At 40.2% G+C, this 20801-nt stretch overlaps 2 protein-coding genes and 1 long non-coding RNA gene across 6 annotated transcripts in view; all 3 read right to left on the reverse strand.

Annotated features, from left to right (window-relative positions):
- NK7.1 overlaps positions 1 to 15329 on the reverse strand; it is a 43539-nt gene extending 28210 nt beyond the window's left edge. For 2 of the 4 annotated variants that reach the window (NM_001260174.3, NM_001316524.1), the window contains exons 1-2: positions 12227 to 12386; positions 9571 to 9877 (exon numbers count right to left, since the gene is read on the reverse strand). The gene's annotated coding sequence lies outside the window, so the exon portion shown is untranslated. Of the gene's footprint in view, positions 1 to 9570; positions 9878 to 11767; positions 12196 to 12226; positions 12387 to 14924 lie in introns of those variants that run through there. The other 2 variants (NM_169580.3, NM_142100.3) reach the window with 2 other exon arrangements.
- Dnaaf5 (Dynein axonemal assembly factor 5) lies at positions 734 to 4164 on the reverse strand. Its single transcript, NM_169581.2, has one exon. It carries the CDS (start codon positions 3513 to 3515, stop codon positions 978 to 980), a length of 2538 nt encoding a protein of 845 aa, NP_731905.1. The 5' UTR covers positions 3516 to 4164; the 3' UTR covers positions 734 to 977.
- Positions 15330 to 17776: 2447 nt separating the features above from the next.
- Positions 17777 to 19722, reverse strand: lncRNA:CR44943 (long non-coding RNA:CR44943). Its single transcript, NR_125162.1, has one exon. It is a non-coding gene; the product is annotated as a long non-coding RNA:CR44943 (long non-coding RNA).
- Between the last annotated feature and the right edge of the window lie 1079 nt (positions 19723 to 20801).

A 20801-nucleotide genomic window follows, 5' to 3' on the forward strand; every position in this document is an offset into this window, starting at 1 on the left:
ACTTTGCAGCTTCGCACATTTGAGTGGCCACTGTGCTTGTGTGCCCTCATCCCCGAAAACGAAGGATTCAGGAGCTCGAGTGCGCGCATGTGGGTATTTTAATTAGAAAGTTGTACATTTTGCCTAATTTGACAAATTGTTTTAATATAGTGTGCAAACTTTTCGGCTACATGGCGGCGCAAATTAGTTTTTCCGTTGCCAGGGAATTGGGTCGACCTGCTGCTGATTGAAAAATCCTTCAGTTGCGGCAATGAATGCGCCAGAAGTTATGCAACACGATGCAGGATTCGTTAATCCTGCGGATTATTAAAACACACAGCGCTGTGCCCAATTAAAATTGCAATTTGATGTTACAAAACTTCATGCGTGCGCTTAGCTTTTAATTGTTACTAATATTGGTGGTTGATTGAGAGGTCTGCAAAATGGTATTTTCTCTGCTAATTGACTCTTCGCTATAATCGAATGAATTTTCAATATTATGGCCAAACATAAAACAATTAGGCACAATCATCTTTTTATAGTTTTTTTTCTATCAATTTGAATTATGTTCCCATTTACGGATATTTTTAAACTCGTATATTTACCATGTATTAACCCAATGCCGTGCTGTATATTAATTGCAGCTTTTGATGATTTTTGCTTCATGATTTGCTTCCCATATTTGCAACCCAATTCATCATCAAACGGATTATTTTTGGCCATGGGAAAATAAACAAGAGATTTGTGAAATTTTCGCTTGAGCAGATTTTACTTTATAGTTTGGAGCTTTTGTTTACAACAGTTCTTCGTTCTGAGAAGTGGATATATGTATATAGGTCAATTAAATCAATTACCCGAATATAAGCTAAAGTTTGTAAGAGATTATAAAATTGTTAATCTTCAATATAAATTTAAATTGGTTTACTAAGAAGCTTAATTTGCAACACAAATTGGTAAAATAAATCTAATTCATTTTTAATTAATATGTAAAGTGTATCCTAATCTTGTGATGCTGACGTAACCTCAGTATGTGAATCTTCATTGATAGTTAGCTTATCATAGAGTTCGGTGAGTAAATCCTTTTTCTGAGCCATAGGTAAAGCCCGTTGATAGCGTTCCTCCCAGGCTTCTGGATGAGATTTGGCCAAGACCTTTAGGGTAACGGCTACAGCTGCCCTCATATCCTTTTCGGGACTTTCGTGATAGAGCAACAGCAGATCCATGGCGCGTTTAACAATAGCATCCCACACCTCCTTTTCATAATTCTCTTCAGTATCCGTCTCGGCGAACTTGGGCTTCAATTTACCCATCGCCAAAGCAGCCAGGATACGAATGCCAGCCGAAGGATCATCCATGCGCTGCATGGTGGCATAAGCTAGTGGCTTCAAATCTTCCACAGACATTTCCCGGAAATATACAACCGCCTTGATCGCATAATGACGTGTGGTGACATTGCGATCTTCGAGCAGGCTAGGCATATATTTGGCCAGAGAGGGTAGTACTTCCACAGATTCCGACTCGGCTCCCTGAGCCAAAGCACACAGAGTAGCCATGGCCAGGGATCTCATGGCCTCGGCATTGGATCCAGCCTTCCAGGTCAGATAGGGTTCCACAATCTGAGATACGAATTCACTTAACATCTGGGTGCTGGACTCACGTTCTACATTCATCGTTTTCGACCAAAATAGAGTTGCTAACGAGAGACTGCTAAAGATTTTAACTTGAGCACTATCGCAGCAATGCTGAAAGACGATCTTAACTTTCTCGATAAGATCGTGCACATAGGTGGCTCGAATGTGGCACATATTTATCAATCCATTCAACAGCATCACTGGTTCAGCATTATCCTCTAAGGCCGCATCCAGATTTATTACATCCTGCAAGGCCAAATGAAACCAACGTTCGTGAATTTTAGGAACCGAAGTGTTGAGAAGTTTGACCATTTTTTCGATCAGCGTTTGACCGAAATTAACATCTTCGTCTCCGACATTTTCGAGTGAACTTGAAAGTGCCATTACTTTAATGGCACATACATATACCGATTCGTAGAGATCTTCCAGCTCGTTTTGCCCCGCATTGATCTTCAGCGTTTTATCCACAATGGTATTCAAGAGTTTGAGTATGTAATGCTGGAAACCTGGCTTCAGAGTATGCGAGTAATCGGTGCAGCGAAGAAGCTTGGCCAAGCGCATTAACTGCTCATAGGTGCCACCGAGGGAGGCGGTGAACATGTGGTAGAAACATCTCATATAAGACTCACGGGCATTTCGTTCCAGGCCATCGAAGCCGTGATCTATCCAGGCATCGTAGGACAACAGACGACCCATCAAATCCGCCACCTTGGCGGCTTCCGCATTGACTTCTGCCACATGATCGATACAGGCATGGGCCAAATCCCCGTAGATCTCAAAGAACTTGGCAGTCATGGCAGCCTCGGCGTGCAAAACAAATTGATAGAGTAGCTTCAGGGCGTGGAGGCGTACATTATCCTTCCAGTCGCTTGTTTCCCGGGTAATAAGTTGCAAGAGTCGCAAAGATCGTTGCACCAATCCACGACATCCTATCGTAGGTCGCTTGACATCTTTCGGGTAATTCTCAACGGGCAAATCGCTTATTTCCTGTTGTGACAACTCGGCTTCGTTTTCATTGAAATATTGTATGCCACACTTGAGCCATTGCGGGTATATGTGGTTCAGAACCTCCGGAGATTCGTCTTTTAGGCAACAAAGAACCAGCGGTAGAATTCTCTCAAAGAAGGAATAGCGATCCAATAGTTCCATTAGCATAAGAATGCCCATCTGACCGACTTCACGGCGAACCAATGGCATGGTGTCCATAAGTAGGGGCGACACCTCATTGAAGAGCCTTCTCATTGCATCGCCACTGGCGTCCATGTGTAGACTCAGCCTGGCGATGGCTTGAATGGCCGATATCCTGGCCTGTGCATGCTTGTGATTCAACATTGTGTAAAGAGGTAGCAGAATGGATTCTGTAAAGGGACGAAACTCCTGGGTATCAGCCAAACGAGAGAGAGTAACCACAGCGGAGCATCCTTCGCGCTGCACCACCGGATAGTCATCCTTGATAGACTTAATCAGAATCTTCACCACCAAGGGATAGCACTCCCTGAAGACGCCCACATTTTCCATTTTCTCATACAGGCAAATCATCAAATTCAGTTGCGCAATGTAGAGGAGACGGATTTCCTCGCTGGGCTCCACGGTTTCGGCCTTTCCCATCCGCTCCGCCAAAGTTGAAACCACATTCATCAGGTGGAAATCCGTGGGCGGAAGACTTGACAAAAAAGCGCTTACCACTTGAATGGCTTTAGAGCGAACGCTTTCGAATCTATCTTCGTAGCATTTCAGTAGATGCAGATACAGTTTATCGAAAACATCGGCTATTTTGTCAGCACTCTCGGAATTTGTTGCTTCTTTGCACTTATCGAGCAGTTCATCCAGAACTGTGGTCTTCAGACGTCGATCGGAGCTCTCCAGATCCGAGCAAATCTTCTGGCTATCAATATCGAAGCCCATTTTGGAATTTATTTAATAATTCTTTTGAAAATTATTGATCAAGATATTGCAAAGTGTTCAGCAATTGATTTCGTAAATAAATATGAAAATATGAATTTATACTTTTATATTTTTTTAAGGCATACTTGCTAAAGTAGTATTGAATATATAATTACAGTTTTTCTTGCTTTGAGCTGCTGTATATGTATTTAATATCTTCTTAATTTTAAAACTGTATCTTACTTGCGAAGGATTTCTGATTCTTTTATGAAATCTTTTTTTTCCTTAGTTCTTAGCTTCTTTTTAGTGGTTTTTAAATGTAAAATTCCGTTTTAGATATTTTTGCCATTTGCTGTTGTGGATTTTTGTTTTTCGTAGTAAAGGTATTAGTTGCAGTGAATTCTCCACATTCAATCTTCCAATCCAGAATTTTTAAGATACTTTTTTTCGCCGGTTTCTCAAGCTGCGCGAGTGTGATTTTTGTTTAGCTGCTTTTCATAGATTTCTAGGCTGCAAAACGAGAATGTTTAAACGTTACTCAAGCGTCAAACACACCGGTTGCTATGGCTACACAAAAGATAACAGTTTTCGTTATATTCTCTCATTTATTTTTGTTTATTTCACCCAAACAAAATTACACGACAACGTGCCCGCAAGCCAATTGCAGAATGATCAGCTGTTTGTGAGTCAAGAAAGTGCTGTAAAGCTGGCGAAAAAAGTGCTGGAAAGCTTCGGTTTGGCGCGCATTTTCGAATGCCTCTCGTTTTCCCCTTTGTGTTTGAAGCGCTATCGCTTATTTGCCGAGCTAATTAGGTGCAACCATAAATGAAATTTCTTGGGAAAAAAAGAGCAGGGAAGTAGGAGCAGCCAGCGGCTGTCTTTTTATGAGTTCGACTCTGGGCGGCGATCCATAAAATAAGTGTTTCTGTGCCGCCCGTGGCTCACATTCGTAATGCCTTATCTTTGGAGCGGGCTATCTAATTGCGTTGTCGTTTCTTATCAACAGAACGACAATATCTAAGATTGATTGCCGGCACAACTAGCCGACAGGCTGACGGAATGACTAGCTGACGAACTGACTGACTGACGGACTGAGTGACTGACTGGCTAATGAAAGGAAATCATATAAAATGTCTATTTTTATCGCAACTTAATTGCATTTGTGGGTCACCGAAATTAGGGTTGTAATGAGCACACCACACGAGAAATGCGGGCTTTGGCCGCAGATAAGCAGAAAATGGCAGTATCGATATCGAATGATATTATAATTAACTCAGGTAAGCGGCTCAACACAGTATCGTTAATCTCGTGGGAAGATCAGACTAATGAAATTGCTGATTTTCATTTTGAAATTGCTGATTTTCATTTTGAAATAATGATTTTCCCTTACATTTTGCTTACAAATTGGAATTATCAGGCGTTGTAAGTAATTAGTTGTTTTGATTATGTTACAATCATTCATTAAGAATAAAATATCCCTTGTTTGTAAAATAAGTATATATAGTATAAATATATATATATAAAGTAGCACTCATAGGTAGTAACCAGAAATTGATAAGGTAGAATTAAATATTCAAAAAATTAATGTGGTTTTATACCCATAATGGATTGCACTCTATTCCGCATTGTTTTAATATTATGATAAGGTAAAAAGGTCTTTTAACAATATAATTCGAAAATCTGTTGACTGTGGGAATTTTGAAGAGGTCCCGTTTTTAAGCGGTGGTAAAGGTAAAGAAAAAGGTAACGTTGCCGTGGATATTAATCCGTAGATTGTGAGGCATGCAACCCGGTCTGCTATCCGTTGTTGATCTTTCCATTTGAATTTCATTTAATGCCCGTTGTGTGTGTGCCGATTATTTTTTTCTTGTTTTTATTCAATTTCCCTTTCGTTATCCCATCTGTAGGGTTGCTCCTCTCCAGATAGATTGGCGTGCCCAGTTTCGCTGGGCATATTTTATGAGCGTTTCGTTTGCTCCTCTACCTACTGTCGAAAATTTTTGTTGTTGTCATTTTTATTGAAAGCCAGCGCGCGCGGCTACAGATACAGAGATACAACGGGCAAATACACGGATGCGACGGATACAGCCAAAGATACAGATACAATGGCGAACTCATAAGTTTTGCTGCTCCCATTTGTGTGCACAATTCGATTCCATACCTTTTTGTGTGCGACGGCAGGCGGCACACGCTCCAAAGCAATTAAGCGCATGAATCAGGTTCGTTCGGCTTTCAGGGCAGGGCAATGTATCCGAGTATCCAAGTATCCAAGTATCGCTGTATCTGCGTATCTGAGTATCCGCTCGCATTTCAGTCTGTATCTGTGTGTGTGTGTGTGTGTGTGTGTGTGTGTGTGTGAAGGCGGCATGCGTTTTTTTTATGGGCCAAAGAGACACAGCAGACACCGGCGCAATAAACTTAATTGATATGAAATGAAGTCATTTGGCAAAATCACTGGAAGAGTAATGGACCGCACTCATTCAATTTGATTTGATGTCGGCCAGTTCGGCTCGACAACAAAGTCATATGCATGTATGTATGTATGTATATGTGCTGTGCAAATTTATTTATATAAATGCATCGATGTTCGTGTGTGTGTGTGGATTTTTCGAAAGCAATTGAGCATATGAGGTATTTACACACATCTGCATATGCAGTTCTTTTTTTTTTGCGCCGACCAAAAGAGTTTTCAATTAAAAGTTACATTTTTTTGCGCGCCGGCAAAGTGCGGAAGCCGTCTGAACTGGTCTGGTCTGCAGATAAAGGCAAAAAGCAACCAACCAGCTGGCTTATAATGGTCATAATTATTAATTAGATACACATGCACACATACATCTACATCTACATATGTATGTAGCAGCCAAACACGATTGCGGTCCAAGTTGAAAACCCCTTTCTGCGAGGAGCTGAAGTCACTTAAATGGAGACTTGAATGCAAAATGCGAATGCAAATTTGCCAATTGATATTGATTGAATTGCAAGCTGCACCGGCACCACAGCCACGGCTACTGGCTAATTAGTTTTATTTTTTTTTTGCAACTAGACGACCGCTTAAGTGAATGACGACGAACTGCGTCACTTAGACTTGATTGAGTCGATTTCTCGGAATCGCTGATTAGAAACGTTCCTAATGGCTTGACTTTTGTCGCACTCTTGCGGCACCGCGAGATGTGGCGCTTTGAAATAAAACATTAGCTTCCCCTCTCCACCAGTTACCCCCAAATAACCCCCTTGTCTGCCACCCTGCAAGTGCCCCTCATTTCATATTAATGGGCCCCGTTTAATTGCGTGACTCATCAGCTGTAATCGCCGCCTGACATCGTGAAGCGCGGACTGGTTGCCGGTGAAGCTGTCTGCTGGGTACTTGTTTACTTGTTGGTCCACCTCGAGACCATGGGGATGGGATTGTGGATTGGGTTATTGGGCATTGGAGCCCGGACTGGCTCTTTGAGCTCCAGCCGCCTGGCCAGCTCTTTCGATTGGCGCAGAAGAAAGCTCGGCTCTTAATTAATAATCAACTGAACTGGCTGGCAAATGAGGGTCTTGATTGGCAAATTGATATTGATCACTTGGTGAACATTTGAATATAGAAGAATATAACAGTGCTTAAATATTTTTAATAGGAACATTCGGAAGCAGGCCTTCAAAATAATTGTATTTTCAGCCATACAAACCAGATACACAATCTAACAATAATTCATTAATATAGCAAAATATATATTTTTCTATGTCTATTTCGTTTTGCTTAGGAATTTATCACTTGAAATAATTGAATAAAATTTTTAATTGAGTAATAAGATGTGCCATATATATTGAAAAATGGGTGATTAAGCGTATCAGAAATGTGGAGGGGCGATTAATGGTCTATGTACGCATTTGTTTATGCATTCTGTTTTCAGTATGGCCATTGCATTAGTTTCATTATTTGTTTACATTCGCTATTAGCGTGAAAAATGCAGGCACTCCGAGTGTGATTGTTGTAATGAGAGCTGCGGCGAATGCTTTCTGTTTTCGAATATATATTTTTTTTTTGCATTTGCATTTTTGCGTAATCGCCGCTGGGCCCATTCAAATGCCAAACGTCTGAGCCCGTGTTCTGTTTGTGCAGTCGCATAGTTTTGCAGCACAGCATGTAGATACATATGTGTATATACGAGTATATAGATTTAGATCCAGACTGGCCAGTTCCAGTTCCAGGCTATTTCATGCCATGGCAATCCATTCATTCATTCATCGCGTCAAGTGTCAGGCCGTCGTCTGTCAGTCAATCAGAGAACTGCTTGAGTAACAATTTAATTAATTTCGTAGTGCAGTGCGAAGTGCGAACCTGTTGTGCCACAGTTATGTATTAGATATCATAGCGCACACACACACATATAATTCTGCGGCTCTGAATGAAATTGCCTTTTAATTATGCCTAATACTCATGACATGACTCAATTAAATGCCAACGATGACTGGTAGAATTTGCTGACTGCTGAATCCGAAACCCATCCCAAAAGATATCACATTCAGATACAGATACAGATACAGATAGAGATAGAGGATCCAGAAACCGAGCGAAAGAGAAAGCTTGTCATTTGGCAGTCATATTAGTTTTTGTTATCTACAGGCATGGTAATTAACACAAAAGCACACGCAGTTAATATGGCACATCTGTGAAGTAAATCACTTTGTAAGGTCGACTGAAGTGCGGCTCTTAAAAATCGAGTGCTGCTTGAAATTCGGAAGTAGTCAATTCTAAAGACTTAGCTAAAGCAATTGAATATGCTTTCCACACATTAAATGTGGCAAGACTAGAACTATTTGTTTTAGATTTTGGAACCACCGTTTTTATTGATTAGCTATCTCTTCCCGAAAAGAAAAAAATGAACTGGGTATTCACTTGTTTACTTGCGAATAAATGCACAGTCATTGATAATTCAGTTTCTTTGGCATTATTGTGTGTGCGCAATCATTTGTTTACATTCCCTTATAGTTGCGGCAATTGACAGGGCAATGTTTCCCCGATTGCGATTACTAAACTGGCAAACTGGTAATAAATGTGCTGAGAGTGCTGAGGCAGCCCATATGCTCACCGACATGGGTTCGGAACAGAATGGGACAAAATAAATACACACGAATGCGAGTTTTCAGCACATTTTACCATAGTCATCAATGCACAGGAAACACCAAAATCAACAACATTTACAAGAGCTGGCGAAAACGGCATCAGCGGCATCATCATCATGAAATTGAAATTAATTATATGTCAACAACGTGATTACAGAGAAATTTAACTAATTCGAAATCGCTGATTTATACCGAGCTAAACGGGTTGATAAGATAACATTTTTAGTAATTTATCGTATTCCGATGGTCTATCAATTTTGAATCGAACGTTTGACTTTCTATTTGCAAATGATAAAGTTAAGTCACATTGCTGTTGAAAGTTTCATAGAGGGCTTAAGATATAACAAAATAATTCCTATCTGATGTAAAATGTTACTTTTATTGAATGACATTTGTTGATAAGCAGATCCACATTATTTTCACACATGCCATGGTGATATCACATCAAAGTTGAGCTGATTGACACACACACAAAAAAAAAACCTGCATTTAGTGCGGCTAAATTACAGGAAACCTTTATTTATTTCTAATTTGGTGTGAATTTCTATGTGGGCATAACCTAGTTGATAAGATAAGATTTTAGGTCATTTATCGTATTTGATTGACCAATTAATTTGCTATTTTACATAGTAAAACCTACAAAGTAAATTATTTTGAGTTTTTAATTGCGACTAAGTTTAAGTTCACGAATGTCTGAGGTAACTAAGCTTTTTTAATGGTTTTGATAGGTATTTACGTATAAAATTCGTTTTCTTATTTCACATGTAAGTTGTGTAAAGCACTGATTAGAACCGACTGTCCGTGAAAACGGAAAACGAATACAAGTATCCGCTTATCTGGCCCCTACAACCTTTGTCCTTGACCCCAGATGGGGGAATTCCGAAAGGTAATTCCGAGAAATGGTCGCGACATTAATGAAATGTACTCAAATTATAGATTATTTCCCGTTTTTAATGCTGCTCACCTGTGAGGGGGCCACTCGGGCGTTTGTTGATTGTATCCGAATGAGTCAAGGTGGGCGAAAATCCAATTAAACGACTTTGGTCTCTTCGCCGCGTTGTTGTTGGGTAAACGCTTTTAATGGGTGGACTATTTATAGTTTTGGGTGGCAAAGGTCACCTCATGTGGGTGGTGTTGGCCCTTTATTCTTTCTTTATTTTTTTTCAGTTTTCTTTTTGGCTTTGGTTTCCTTTTGTTTTCACTTTTTTGTTATCCTTTTCCAGCTCACTTTTTATTCGCTGACGTTTTTACACGGCTCGTTGGTTTCGCTGCTGATTATAATCCTTAATTAGTCTAACGAGTTGCAAATTAATCCACTTTCCCTAATTAAATTGCCTTTGCCGCGACTACGGGCCAAAAGAGAGAAAAAAAAGAACAAAAACACAAAACGCAACTGCCAATGGCAATGTCATTTAAAAAATAAAATGAAAAAAATTTACAAATTAAACGATACAAAAACCAAAAAAAAAACAACGATACTAATGAAAGAAAAAGGAGCATTCAAGGGGGGAGGGGGATTCGGGTATGAAAATGTAATTAATTCATTAGCCTGCCAATTGACAATTATTGATTATTGTTTTGCCTCGGCAATTGCGAATTAATTTTAATGTATTTTGGCTGGCTGTTTTTGAGTTTAGCTGCACAATTTGTTATTGCCCGCACGTCGTTCATTTATTTAATTTTTAATTATTTTGAAATGCGTTCTGGTTTCATAATTGGCAGCCCATTGTCTCCTCCATGCCGTTTGCACTCATATTATATGCAGCTATAATGCCTTTGTAATTTAATTAAATTTATTTGCATTCATTTATTTATGGTGAAACAATGTGCAAACCGAATCGCGACCCTGTTTTTGCTTCATTTGTCATCTGTGTTCGTTTTCAATTTGGCCATTTGACTCGTTAAAATATTGAAATGTGGCGAATTTTTCATTGTGTCAACTGCGCTTAACAAATGTTTTAATTGTAACGAGAAAATCTGCTTGGGTTATTTTTAAATCTTTTTAATAAGTAGCTTGAACATTTGCCGCAATACATTGTGTTTGCAAATGACTAGAAATCTGATTAAAATACAGGAAATATAGTGCCAATAATAATGTCGCACAAAAACACACCGACGGCAAACGACGACAAATTAGTTTGTGAAATTTTTTGGGTGAGGCATATAAAAGGGGGTCATATTTTTTTTTGAACTCAATATTCACTGCTTTTCTTGGCACTTAACTGGGTTTCTCGTGCTTAACTGTTTTGTTTTATTTAATCATTTTTATAAGCATTTTGACCGCTCCGACCATAATAACTTGAGCTTTTTCGGCACTTAAATGGCAGCTTTAGCGCTTCATATCCATTATATAGTTATTTATTTACTTTTACTTATTTATTATTTATTATTAAAGCCAACGAGCGGCAACGGCAAGCGACAGCGTTTATGGCTGGGCAGCGTAATTAATGGGTAACGAACACACGGTCGACCATTAAGTGGACTTCAATTACGATTGAGCGTTTGCTTTATTTATAACACCTTTTTGCCAACTGAATTTAATTGAGTAATTGAAATATTTTTGTGAAAAATGGAAATTTCCTTTTTTTGCACACGCTTCATAATTTATTTATGAGAGAATACATATATGTACATTTATACATACATATATGTACATACGTCCATGTGTCTAGATAGCTATGGCTGTGCCACATAAATTGAATTGAAAATCAATTGGCAACAGTGCGGCTGCGTAACCTGTCAGCGGCGTTCGCGTTGACAAATTGCCTGCCGAGCGTGCGAACCAGCAATAATAGCGGGTAAGACAACAACAAAAAAAAGAACAGATACAAAATGCTGGCAAACAGCAATGCTGGAGGTGTGAGCGGCAAAGTATCTTGCAGATACACCAGCCAGCAATTAGCGAAGATGCTTGCTACTGCCGCTCAAATTGCTGCCTCCTTTGATAATTTTTTGTGCTGACCATATATAAACTCGATCGCTGATTGCCAATTGCAAATTGCCGATGGTCGATTGCCGATTGCCGTCGGTGGGAATGCGGCAGAAAATAAACAAATTAATGGGAAATGGCAAGCGAAAATCATAAAAGAAAACAGTCCCATCCCAGGCCGATATATAAATATCATATACATATATGTATAGGCATACATATATATACATACATATACACATATTTAAAGATATCGCTTAATGGCGCTTGACGTTGCTCTTGCCGCGCTAATTCTTTTGACCAGCAAACGCGACAATAACAAACAGACGAAATGCTAATTAGTTTCATGTGTGACTAATGGACACAAAAGCGGCACAAATACACACGTTCGCACACACGTTCCTACACACGAAAGCAGCTCGGATACAAAGATACGAAGATACAAAGATACACATGCGTGACTTCTTTTCGCCGTTGTTATGTTATGGTTGTTATAGCTCGGCTGCTTTTGCTTTTGTTGCTGTTGCTGTTGTTGTGGCACACACTTAATTAAAATAGTACACTCTCTGAGGGGGTCGATTGTTCAGTTCTAGCAGTACCATTGCTTGTATGGCCTCATGCCTAATTATAATTACGTGGCGCGTAAATTGAATTTGACTTTTTGGACCCGGCGGTCGGTCAAACGATTTACCGGCAAATTTTGCGTTTCGACTTCGCTTCCACGCCGAAAAAAAAGCGCAAAAAAGCGCACAAAAACACGGCCAGAACGGATGGCAAATAAACAGAGAGTTAGTCAACAATCCGATACCGATACCGAAACACCGACCGGGACCACGACGGCAGCGATTCTGAACGACTTCTGAGTGCGAGTGCTATAAAGCACGAATGTTGCTGGCGTGTTGCTGCTGTTGCTGCTGCTGCTGCTGCTATGCTGTTGCTGTCGCTGCTGCGGCGCTGCTTTTGCCGCTTGTGTGAACTGCGCCGTGCAACTATTTAACGACGACTGAATGTGGCAATTATGTATCTAGATACATTTTGGCCAAACGCGTCGCGGGGGTTGCTGCTAAACGAGGGCCCATCATAAAACATATTACTATAATTACAATTACGCTGCGCTCACAGCGAGAGGGAGCGAGAGATAGAGAGAGCGCGTAAGTGGGAAAGAGAGAGCGAGGGAGATAAAGCTATGGATATATGTAGATACAGATACATTAACAGATACAGATACAAACAGTTGCCGCGCACGTGAACATAACGCACGGCAATAAAACACGAATTTTCATATGCATTACGGCTTAATTGTATCTCGTTGCGAACGATGAAGTGTGTGTGTGCGAAGCTCATAAATTCAAATTCACGATGTTGCTGTTGCTGGCCCGCTTGCAACATGTTGCTGGGGTGTCTTTATTAAATGCTGAATGTGTTTTATTGCTTTGATTGCTGCTGCCGCAGCACGTCGTCTCCGAGCACTTGGAGAAAACTTAAGTATTTGCTTGATAAATAGTTATGTACTTTAAGATACATTTTAAATCTGGCTTTAGAGATAGAGTTTTAAAAAGATGTGTTGAATGATATTGCTATGCATTTTGCCCATTTGTTTTGACAGTTTTTGTTGGTTTTTTTTCCAAGTGCACCGCTTTCTGCACTGCGAATTGCCGACGTTGCCTGACTTTGAGTTTGTTTTTAATTCTCTATAATTGAGTTATATGTACATACTTTAATAAGTCGGTGGATGCTGCCGCTGTTGCGCTGCGGAGTTCATGTTGCTGCCGTTCGTGGATGTTGCTGCTGTCGTTACCGCTGGTTGTTGCGACGGCGTTTAGCGCTAATTAATGCTGAGCCAACGGCTTTTCAATGGTTTTTATTGCTTTCGGCCATTCGGTTCGCTGGCTTTGTCTTTCTCCTCTTAATTGCTCACCGAGATTTATTATTTGATTAATTATTGAGATTTCGTTGCCATATTCACCGCTCACATTTCGAATCGCTTCGTTTCGTTTCGTATCGTATCGTATCGCTACGTTCCGTCTTCGCTACTCTTTCCAATTTCTTTAAAAGCTTTTGCTTTTGCTGTTGTTGGCAATAATTGGTGTATAATTTCATTTCCTGAGAACGTCGCTTTGGGTCACCGCACACACAAAAGCCATTCATTGTCTTTACAGGAATGTCGTAATTCAATTTGTGTTGTTAGTCAGCAGTGTGAGATTGTGTGCGTGCCTCTTTCTTTTTTTTTCAGTTTTTTCAGTTTTTTTTTTTTTTTTTGCTTTCCGATTTTATTAATAATAATTATAAGCTATAAGAGGGGCGACAGCTCAATTAGCTACAAGGGTGCGATTATTAATGGGCGATGTTATGCTATTGATAAGGCCAATTACTCATGATTGCCATATTTATTTTTAGGTTATCGCGAGCGTTCTATATATTCGCGAAATGATTAATGCCGCCGTCAATTGTGGTCAAACAGTCAAACAACGAAAATTTGCCGCAATCCGAGAAAAACCAAGCCTCTGAATGAACTCTCCCCTCAGATTTCAAGATCTCAAGAGCAACAGTTTAAGCTCGGGCTCCGGCTCAGTCCAGCATCATTAGGGAAGTGAAGCCACAATAACAATGGACTGGACTATGAGTGCCCTGATTGCTCATTTAAATTCTACGGGCTGCAAATTGAATTGAATTGGATATTCGCTGAAAAGGGATTGAAAAGGGCAGCGGCGGCGAACTAAAAATAACTGCGAAAATATGAAACGAGAAATAACATCAACAAGATGCTGATGTTGCCTGCTGCCGCTGCTGCACAAGACGAAGATGAAGCAATTTAGATACACTTGAATAGAAGCACGACAAGCAAAAAAAAAAAAAAAGTCGGGGAGTCGTGGAAGTCACTTCAAATAAACACGACTACACTGAGAGAAAGTTAGATCATATTGTCGCTATTTTGAATGAGGCAATTATTGAATGACATCGTCGAATAAAACGATTGAATTGTGTTTTATGGTTTAGTTTATTGCTACTCTGAATTCTTTTATTTGTTGATAACTGACAGTATAGTTAAGAACTGAGAAGTAATCGTGTTCTACACATTTCAATTGAAATAATGATAATTTAATTTGCCTTGATTAAAGTATTTGGGGCTATTCCCGGAAACTTGCGATTCAGTAAGTTTTTTTTTTAAATCTTATTAATAAAGTAAGTTACTTTCTATATATATAGAATTTATATAGAATTTGGGGTATGGATTGATTATGGCTTATGGATTTCCCAAGAAGTATTTATATTTGGAAACAGAAATTCTGAGTACCTTATCGATTTTTATTTGATATACAAATGCGTCATTAAAAACGTGTGTTGATTTTTCATCAAGATAATTATTCAAAAACTAGTTTAGGACTTACCAAATTCTTGACGCAGGTAGTGTAATTTTGTGCTTAATTAAGAACGAAGACTTGTTCTTCAATAATTACTATAACTATTTTGATTGCAGGTTTATGACTTCCATATTGAAAATAATCCATTAAGACTGTAAAGTGGTTTGGTGTTTTTTCTCTGCACTGATGAAGTCATGTTCGAGCTGAATGCAAAACAAATTGTGCGTTGCATGGGGTGCGGGCTAGGATGCAGCTCGATTCTGATGCTGATGATGGCGATGATGGTGATGATGCTAGCACACACAAAAAAGTGCCTTACTTTGGGCGAAGAGTTCACGAAACAAACACACGCGATGTTGCGATTGGGATTTAAGCCGAAACCGACGACCAAGGCGCTTCGGTCGTTAACGCAAAACGTCAATTTACAACTGCGAATGTGATTGTGAATGTGAATGCCCAACAGCGGCAAACAAGCTGGGCAACATTGACGCCACGGCAGCAACATGTTGCATGTTGCTACCGCTGTGAATGTTCCCGTTGCTGCCGCTTTTGTTGTTGATGTTGCTGCTGCATTGCTTGGGCTAGAGAAAAACAAAGAGTACAAGCAAATAAACTTATTATAAATATCTCCACTTAAGGAGACGCTGTGGGGGCCCCATTTATGCTGCAGACACGGCAGCAACATCGCTGCAAATGCGCACACGCAAGCTGAAATCGCTCTCGTTCAACTCACTCGGATGTACACTGGAAATATTTTGCTTCTCAAATTTGGACATTTTTAAATGTGGTTTGGTAATCCTAAAAAATAATAAATTACTGGGCAGAGATTGGTTGCAAACTTGTTTCCTTATTCCGCTTATTTCATGTTGAACGTAACTGTGGTTGTGCACATTTTTTCTTTGTGCACTGAGAGAAAAGATAGTGGAGCTGTCAAGTCGCATAAGGCAAATAGGCAACAAAAGCATTAAAAGATGACAACAACATTGCGCTTAATGGACTGCCGCATTCGCGTCTCAATTCAAAAGTGCATCTCTCTCTCTTTTGCTCTATCCCCGTCCTTGTCTCCCTTCTGTCTCTCTTTCTCACGATACGGGATTGCGACGAAGTCTTGTATCTCTGTCTAATAGCCTGTTTGCTCTTGGCCTGCGTTATAAATCCATTATAATAAAATCATTTTGTTGTTTTATTAGCTTGGCAACATGTGGCTAGCTCAATGTATCTTTCTCCATCTCTATTTCTTTCTCTCTCGCTCTCCCTGCGGTGCGGTGAGGGGCTTTGGAGTCAAGTGGCTTGGCAACATGTTGCTCGGCTCATAAATATTGCAAGTGTTTTCAATTAGCTCACATTCTGTGACTTTCATATTAAATGAGAGCGCGCCTGCTCGCTCATGTGCACTTTAAGAAAATTGACTTAATGTACTAAGATACTATGATATTTTTATAAAATAGTATAATATATTTTAGTGTATAAATACGATTCTTGTATGAGTTGTGAACACTAATATACTTAGTGATGGTAAATCAAAAACCCATTCTTGTATGTTCCATATATTTTTTGAGTGTCCAAGTGGGTGTTTGTGCGCTGGGCTTGATTTCAAATGTATATTGCATGGCGCATGTGGTGCAATTAAAAACGAAACAAAACCCAAGAATAAACTGCAGCGCAAAAGGTCAAAGTTTTTGAGGTCAGGCAAATGGCACATGGAGTTTCCCTCATCCCAGAAGGCCTGCAATCAACGCACTTCCGCAGCTAGTTTTCCTCGGCTTTCCCCATTTGCAGCCTTCTTTCCCCAACAGCCAGCCCAAAACCGAAATGTCAATGGGCCCCATTCCGATCCTGCCCCCCCATTTGTATCCATTTGGCTGCAAATATGCTGGTGCTGGTGCTGGTGCTTGTGCCTCTGATGCGAATGTGTTTGGCTGTTTGTGAAAGCAATTTCCGCTCGTGTCCGCAATTAAAAAGCAATATCATCTGGAGTCGACGTAAACACAGAATTGAATTGAATTTTTATGATGTGTTTGCTAAATGGTTGCATAAAAGCCAAATATTCCAGACAGGCTCAGGCTCAAAGTCAGATACAAATGCAGATACAGATTGAGTTTCAGATTTCAATGAAGATACAACAGATACATTTATCGTTACACTGCTATTCTGGCTACTGTAAATGCATTCAAAAGTCACAGGCGCCCAGCAAAAATTGTATCCGATTTTGTGTTTGTCCATAAATGTATATGTAGCAGAAGAAAGCAAAAACGAAAAAATAAAAACCGATGGCAAAAGAAATTGAAATAAATGGAAATGAAATGGAAATGCATTTGCCGTGACGACGAGGGGGCGCGGGTGTGGGAAAATTTACCCCTCCTTTGGCTGCCTGCCTGGGTGGCCTGTTCCGTTTTAACTCTTTTGCTCGCTTTTGCTGTCAGGCTCTTCCCTTTTCATATTTTTTCCCTTTTTTTTCACCATTTTTGCCAACGATGTCTGCGTGTGTCCTCGACCATGTGTTTCATTAGCGTATTTATGGAATTTTTATGCGCTTTGCGACATTTAAAATGTGTGAAAAATGCATGAAGGCTCAGACTCGATGGCTAAATGTATTTGCCAAATTAAATTCCATTCCAGGAGAAAGGGCGTTAATTTGATTGCAGGATGAAGGCTTGAATTCCTATTAGACATAATTGGAGCTGATGGCAGAGTTGAGTTTTCAGGTACAGTAAATAATCCAATTATGACACTTCGTCTGCTGTATCTTTATCTTTTTTTTTTAGGTATTAGCTCATTAGCTGAAAATGAAATGTAAAATACAATTGTTGAATAACGATATACCATTATTACCCAATACCAAAGCAATTATAGTTATATTCACTGTAGAATCAACTGAACTTGGGCAAATTATGTTAACCCTTAGTCGGCAAACTTCGTCCGTATTTCCCCAACTTGAATGCAAAATCGCTTGAACAATGGATCTGTTCAACCCTGTTAACCCGCTCATTAAAATCGCCTCAAACCCTGAATGGCGACAAAATAAAAGGTCTTGTCATATTTGCATAAATGTTCACTCAATAAAATGTCATAATTAAAAAGTATTTCCTCTGTTGTTGGCCCGTTGCACTTTCTGTTGCTGCTTTTTCTGCTGCCTTCAATGACCTTAATTGCTGGTGAACGTGTGGCAGCGATTCGAATGTGCCCCATGGACGAGACACCGACTGTGGCACTGTCAAATGAATAAAATTAAGTGTAGCACAGACTCTGGACTACGGACTGCCGTGCAAGAGAGCAACATCAACTGCTGGCAGGATATGTTGTTGCACTAATTGAATGTGGCATGCTGCAGCAGCAGCAGCAGCAGCAGCAGCACTCGCAGCAGCAGTGGCACCGCACAGTTTGCATCTGTATCTGTATCTGCTGCCAGTGGCGCACAAGTAGCTTCATTTTGCGTCACAATTCGCATTCGCAGTCGGTTTCAGATTCGGATTCGCATTTTAAGTGCAATGGTGCCACACACTCACTCGTACACAGGGATAACAATTGCTGCTGCTACGACTGTTGACATGGCAATGCAATAAAAGTTTGTGCCTCAGCTCAGCAATTTCAGTGGCAGCAACAGCAAGAGCAACAGCAGAGCAAAAGCAAAAGCAAAAGCAACTGAGGTCTGGCAGTCGGCAGATGGCAATTGTTTCCCATTATTGCTTATGCTGATGATTAAGAGCGACTGAGCGCCAGCTTTCGTTGCCGGAGGATCTTCCGATTCCGATTCCGATTCCGATTCAGTTTCGGTCTCGGATTCATATTCAGATTCAGATACACAGAGACCCCACCAACCGCACAAAAGCCATTCGCCCGGCGGCAGATTAAAATGTGTTAATGGTCCGCTGTCTCGGTCTCGTGCAGATGGAGTGCGGCGTACGACGAATCACAAATTGCCATCAATTAAGTTCGCAAAATGCCAAATGAATCACCCAGAGAATTGTCTTTGGGACACTCAGTCTTCCAGCAATATTGTGCTGGCTTTTAGCTCAAGTATGCAAACAAATGTCGCCCTGGGCAAAAGATGTTTTATATTCATTTTTGAATTTTGAATGACATTTTAAATTAAGCTGTTGTATCAAAAAATTGCTTTCCTTTCGTATTAAGCCTCCTTATTTCCTTATTAATTAATCTTAGAAAAGTAAGTAAATGTTCAAGTTACTGATTACTTTGGAATTTAAGCTAAGATCTTAAATATCATTTAGATTTCTAAAAAATGTTCTTTATCAGTTTTTCCCTGTGTTTTGGCCAAGTTTTGTTGCTGGTGTTCGGCGTTCTCTTGGCTGAATGCCTTTCTGATTGTCTGTGGTGGCAACAGAAGACCAACCATTCAATGGAAGTTCGCTTACGAGGAGCTGCTCATAAGCCTGTTTATGTACCCGTCGGACTTCGTGTCCCCTTCCTACATCCAGGCTGTTCACTGTATGCGTTGCCTTGTCTGTGAGTCTGTCTATTCGAGGGAAGTGGCTTGTGTGTCCGTCTGGTACGTCTGTCTGTCTGCTGCGAGCTGCCTGTTTACAGGAAATTCCATCAAATTCCTGTCGGCTGGGTGCAGCGAAATGAATAATATAGTACCATGGAATTAGGTTATTACACTGAAACAGGAGAAGTCGTCGACTCAAGTAATTTCATTAGTTGCATTTTTAAGATGCACCCGTGGATGCAATACCTACTTATTGCGGATATCCCAGCGGAAAGCTGCAGGTGAATATTATTATTTGGCATAAACTCAATTGGCGAGGCAGCTATTGCCATGGCTCCGGCACAAAGTCGTTGTTGCCAACTAGCAACTAGACACACAAATCGCTTGCTCGTATTTAGACAGCCGACTTGGATTGCCACTTGGCCGTCTTAACAAGGGGAATGAGAGGGGGGCGGGTAGGGTTGGGATGGACTTAGCAATGTAGTCCTAACAAGGGGTATATTGGGTGGGGGTTTTGCGATGAGAAACAAGGAATCTAGCCAGACTGCAGCCCACCCACGCTACTTACGTCGAAAAGTGCCTCCAACTGATGCTCAGTTTGCCATTCGTTTGGGCGGATGTTGCTGCTGTTGCTGCTGTTTATGTTGCTGGTGTACTTACTTTATTTTCCAACAATTTGCTACACGAGCTCAGTGCAGATGTGTGTGTGAGTGCCATATGCCGCAGGGGCAGGGGCAGTGGAAAAGTCACGGGTAGAGGGAGGTTAAACAGGGGCATCAGAGTGGCATAAGAGCCTTGGTAATGGCAGTCACAGACATCAGTTTCCTCCGTAGAAAACCCCCAACATTTTCCATGGGCAGCAAAAGCAGACGCAGAAGCAGAAGCGGCAGCAAAAGTCAAGGTATTTTACTTGTGAATTGTTTGTAAGTGGAAAACTTTCTGCACACGTTTCTCCATAAATACAACAGAATAAAAACAAAGTATGTATAGCGCTTAACTCAATAGTGATGTTTAAATGCTCTAGATGGCACTACATGGGCATTACTTGAGAACAATAACATCTGAAGTAATTACCACCTCGTAAACACACACGGAAATCGAGAAATTTTCTATTTAACTGAGAATAAATATGGATATATGGATATTTTAAAGCTGAATAATAATAGAGTGTTAAATAACATTGCTTAAATATGTAATTCATATTATTTTATAGCTCTTACAATACATAACATAATTCATTAAATAGAGTATTTAAAGCATGCGTTCTATAATTGTTAAAGTTTTTTAGCCCCGCCGCGTTGCTGTAATTGTTTGTATGTAACTTTGCTGAGCGGGCGAAATCCCGACCATTTGTGTGTGTTTTTTTTTTTTTTTTGGTGGGATATTTCCCGGGAACTGAACTCAATGACAATAATTAATGCGAACTTAAGTGTGTGTATAATTAAGGAGAAACTGCA

This window comes from Drosophila melanogaster, chromosome 3R (genome assembly GCF_000001215.4).
Source record: "Drosophila melanogaster chromosome 3R".
In the NCBI taxonomy this organism is placed as follows: Eukaryota; Metazoa; Arthropoda; class Insecta; order Diptera; family Drosophilidae; genus Drosophila; species Drosophila melanogaster.